Raw genomic sequence first — 4,478 nt, 5'->3', positions numbered from 1 at the left:
AGTGGAACCAGAACAGCTCTGGAAGAGCAAGCGCTGCTGCTCCCTGGCAGGGCTGCCATGCCAGAGCTGTTTTCCCCTCCACCCACGCACAGGAACTGTCCCTGCAGCTCCAAAAAGCCCTTGCAGGAAGAATATAGTGAAAAACAAGTCACTAAAGAGCCCTTTATTCTGTTTAGAGAGAAGGAGAGCACTGCTGCTCATTTAAGCATCCAACAGTTAGAAAAGAAAAGCCAGCAGTGAATTAGAAATGGGGTTGACAACATTATCACAATAAGAAAACAACCAACAACACCAGAAAAAACAGTTGACAGGCTGGGCTTGTAATTAGCTACATTAAAACTCCTGTATAAAAGAAGATGGCCAGTTTATTGCTTCAGAAACCAGAGGGATAAGAGTTTGCGCAGGGCATCCTTGAGCTGCTGGTTCCTCATGCTGTAGATGAGGGGGTTCACTGCTGGAGGCACCACCGAGTACAGAACAGACAGCACCAGGTCCAGGATTGGGGAGGAGATGGAGGGGGGCTTCAGGTTGGCAAACGTGCCAGTGCTGAGGAACAGGGAGACCACGGCCAGGTGAGGGAGGCAGGTGGAAAAGGCTTTGTGCCGTCCCTGCTCAGAGGGGATCCTCAGCACAGCTCTCAAGATCTGCACATAGGACACCATAATAAACACAAAACACACAAATGCTAAACAAACACTGATCACAATTAGCCCAAGTTCCCTGAGGTAAGAGTGTGAGCAGGAGAGCTTGAGGATGTGGGGGATTTCACAGAAGAACTGTCCCAGGGCATTGCCCTTGCACAGGGGCAGTGAAAATGTATTGGCCGTGTGCAGCAGAGAATAGAGAAACCCAGTGGCCCAGGCAGCTGCTGCCATGTGGACACAAGCTCTGCTGCCCAGGAGGGTCCCGTAGTGCAGGGGTTTGCAGATGGCAACGTAGCGGTCGTACGACATGACAGTGAGAAGATAAATCTCTGCTGAAACTAAAAAGACAAACAGAAAGAGTTGTGCAGCACACCCTGCATAGGAAATGGCCCTGGTGTCCCACAGAGAGTTGGCCATGGATTTGGGGACAATGGTGGAGATGGAGCCCAGGTCGAGGAGGGCGAGGTTGAGCAGGAAGAAGTACATGGGGGTGTGCAGGTGCTGGTCCCAGGCTATGGTGGTGATGATGAGGCCGTTGCCCAGGAGGGCAGCCAGGTAGATGCCCAGGAAGAGCCAGAAGTGCAAGAGCTGCAGCTCCCGTGTGTCTGTGAACGGCAGGAGGAGGAACTGGGTGATGGAGCTGCTGTTGGACATTTGCTTTTCCTGAGCACGGGGCGCTGTCATGAGAAAAAAAAAGACAGTGAGAATCCAGGGCAGAGTTCTCTGACAAAAATCAAACCAACTCCCATAGACCCTCCCCTGTCGCACACAGACACTCATTTTCAGCACTGTGGCTGCAGCCCTGCTTGGGGCTGGAAAATGTGCAACCAAGAGCAGGGCCAATAAGTCAGGTTGATAAGCCAGCCCAGCTCTGCAGGAGTGGGGCAGGGAACGTTGGGGATTGTCCTGGTTCTGCTAACACAGAAGGGCTGTCAGCACTTGCTTTCCCAGTGATAGGGAGCAGAGATGGTGAAGGCAGTTTAGGAGTTCCAGGTTTTTTTACATATCCCCCATATTCACTGCAGAGTGTTGTTGGGTGTCAGAAACCCTCAGCATTTCTGCTGCACTCAGGGAGAACAGAGCGAGTCCTGCGAGACCAGAGGGTGCCTGTGGGTCAGTGCAGAGTGAGGGCAGCTGCTCTGTCCCTCTCTCTTGCTGCAGCTGCCCTGGGCTGGCACCTTTCTGAGATGGGGGCTGATCACATTCCCATGTTACCCTGAAAAGCCACCAGGCACTGCTGAGAGCAGAGGGATCCACCTCAGACCATGACAGGTCTCACCCTTTCCTAAGGTCTCAGCAACCCACATTTAGCCAAAGAAACACACACAGCTCATTCCCCAGCCCCACAGACTGCATTACCCACAGCCCACAGGTCAGAGCAAAGCTGGGACACGTGTGCCCATGGACACACCTGCAGGAAAGGACCCACAAGATCAGGCTGTGACTCTGCACCTGAAACTGCCATCCCCAGAGAGCCTGACAGCAAGAACAAGATCCCAAGAGCAGTGACCCAGAGCAGGGGAGCAAGAAGGAAACTGCGGTGAGGGTGGGGGTGAGAGAGGCCAGGGCAGAGGCAGCCGGGCACTCAGACAGCATCCCCCTTCCCCAGCTGTGCAGCCACCTCCCAGACACCAACAGTGCCGGGCAGCTGCTCTCAGCCCCTGTGCTCTGCCGAGGAACTGCAGCTCTGGCTGCACAGGAGCTGCTTCATGCCTTGGAGCCCCCGGCCCTGAGGGCAGAGGCTTTGCTGGGTGGGACAGGAGGCCAGGGGGCTGCTCACAGGAGGGATCTGACCTGCAGGGGGTCACAGGGACTTTTCTCTGCTCTCCCTCCCATAACAATTCTGGTGCTGCTCCTCTCATTTCTGATCATTTCCCTGCTGCCTGGAGATTCTCCCCTGGGAGGTGTTTCCCTGTCCATGTCTGTTCCCTGTCAGTGCTCACAGACCATCCCACCCTCTGTGCCCTCCCCCTGGCCCTACAGATCCTGCCTGTTCACAGGCACTGCCTGTGGGCATCTTCCTCTCTGCAGGCTGGAAAACAGGACAGGTCAGACTAAGGCTGACGGGTCCAGCCAAGGTGATGCAGGTGCTGTGCACAGGCAGAGGGGTGGGGAAGGGATGTCATGAGCCTCCTGGCACATGTGCTGATCACTCAGAGTTGCAGTTCAGGAGTCTCAGTGACTTGTTTAAGCATGAGAGCTCATTTTCATTTTATCTTTTCCTGCACTCCCCACCCCTTGGGAGAGGAAACTGAAAAGACAGGCTCAGGAAAGCTCCTTATCTGTCTGGTAATCCTTGCATTGATCTTGTCATTGGGTCATCACCTTAGAAAAATCCTGCAGGTGATCTGCAGCTGTGAGCAGCACCGACCCACACAGCACCCTCTTCACAGCAGAAGCACCTTTCCTGCCCTTATCAGGGATGTTCCTTCCCCTCACAGCTTGTCTCCACAGCACCATGGGGATCTCCCCCAGACAGGGACCCTGCTCTGCAGGACAGCCCTGGGCACCCCTGGGTGCTCCCCCTGCAGCCACCCTCAGCAGAAGTTCTCGTCATTCCCTGTTCCTGTGACAGTGCAGCAGGGAAGCCCTGCTCTGGAGTGTGTTCTTCTCCTCTACAACAGAGATACTGTGAGAGAGACCTGAAAGAAAAACTGTAAATTGTGCGATGTACCAGCTTAAGGTCTCCCTCCAGGAAATGCAGCTGCATTGTTCTACAGCCAGAGACTTACCATGTTAGAACTGTGATTTGTCTCATTGAATCCTCAGCAACCAGCCACCCCACATTGCCTTTAATCTCTCTCTGCCTGGCTCCTGTGCCCTCGGTGCTGCAGGCAGAGCCCTCAGCCCTGCTGCGTGTGCAGAGGAGCTGCTCCTGGGCAGAGCTGTCTCTCTGCAGCGCTGCCGCTGCCATGAGCTCCCTGTGTCCCAGGAGCCCAGCCCAGCTCAGCAGCACAGGAGCAGCCCAAGGTGCTTTAATGACCCCTCTTGTGGGTTTGGTGCTGAGCCCATGAACCTCAGACCCTGGAGGAAGTTGATGAAACTTCTCAAGAAGTCAAAGTCAGATGTAAACTCCAAAGTTTCTTGTACTGTTAATGGGTCCCACTGAGGGAACCTACTGAGAAACTGTCCCAGGGGTCTTTTTCGAGCAGAAAATTGGAGGCAGTGATGACAGATCAGGAAAAGCAAAGTAAAAGTCTCTCTGATGCTTAGTAAACCTGGATGTATTTCATTAACCAAAGGACCAACCTTGACTCCCCTTTAGAAAGCAGATCCTGTCCCTCCCACGTTGCCCAGGGCCCTTCCTGGGGCAGTGTGATGTGGGGCTGTGCAAGGCCAAGGGCAGGACTATGGTCCCACACCTCCCAGGTTCCTGGCTGGGTACAAGGAGGCCATGAGACCCCTGTGCTGCAAGGACAAGGTGTCTCCTCACAGGCATCAGAGGTGCAGACAACAGCCATAGCCAAGGGGAGAAGGAGCTCATGTCTGGTGGGGCTTTCAGCCTCTTTCCATCCTGTGATCATCTCCACGACAGCCTGTCCTGTGCTGTGGCATCCCCTGCACCTCTGTTCCTGCAGGCTGGAGACATCCCCCCTGCTGTCCCACCTTGCTCTTGTCTGAGCATCTTCCTTCCTTTGCTGAGATCTCTCCATCCTCCCCAGCTGCTCCTTGAAGCACAAAGCCTTGGGCTGATGCAGACTCCCTCTGCTGACCTGCTCCACCACAGCACTGCCCTTCCATCACATTCCTTTCTGCTCATGGCCAGCCTGGACCTCCCCAGCTGCACTTGGGGCCATTATTTCTTTCTCATGCTCTTTCCCACTATGAAGAAAC

At 54.5% G+C, this 4,478-nt stretch overlaps 1 protein-coding gene across 1 annotated transcript; it reads right to left on the bottom strand.

Moving 5' to 3' along the window:
• Window positions 1-365: 365 nt before the first annotated feature.
• LOC308050669 (olfactory receptor 14J1-like) lies at window positions 366-1,298 on the bottom strand (the record flags this gene model as incomplete). The annotated part of the gene is made up of 1 exon (XM_080360823.1): window positions 366-1,298. One exon carries the CDS (start codon window positions 1,296-1,298, stop codon window positions 366-368), a length of 933 nt encoding a protein of 310 aa, XP_080216949.1.
• Window positions 1,299-4,478: the final 3,180 nt, after the last annotated feature.

The sequence above is a fragment of the Nesoenas mayeri genome, assembly GCF_963082525.1.
Source record: "Nesoenas mayeri genome assembly, chromosome: 29".
Classification (NCBI taxonomy): Eukaryota; Metazoa; Chordata; class Aves; order Columbiformes; family Columbidae; genus Nesoenas; species Nesoenas mayeri.
The sequence above is the reverse complement of the archived record's forward strand: the minus strand, read 5'-3'. Positions and strand labels throughout refer to the sequence as shown.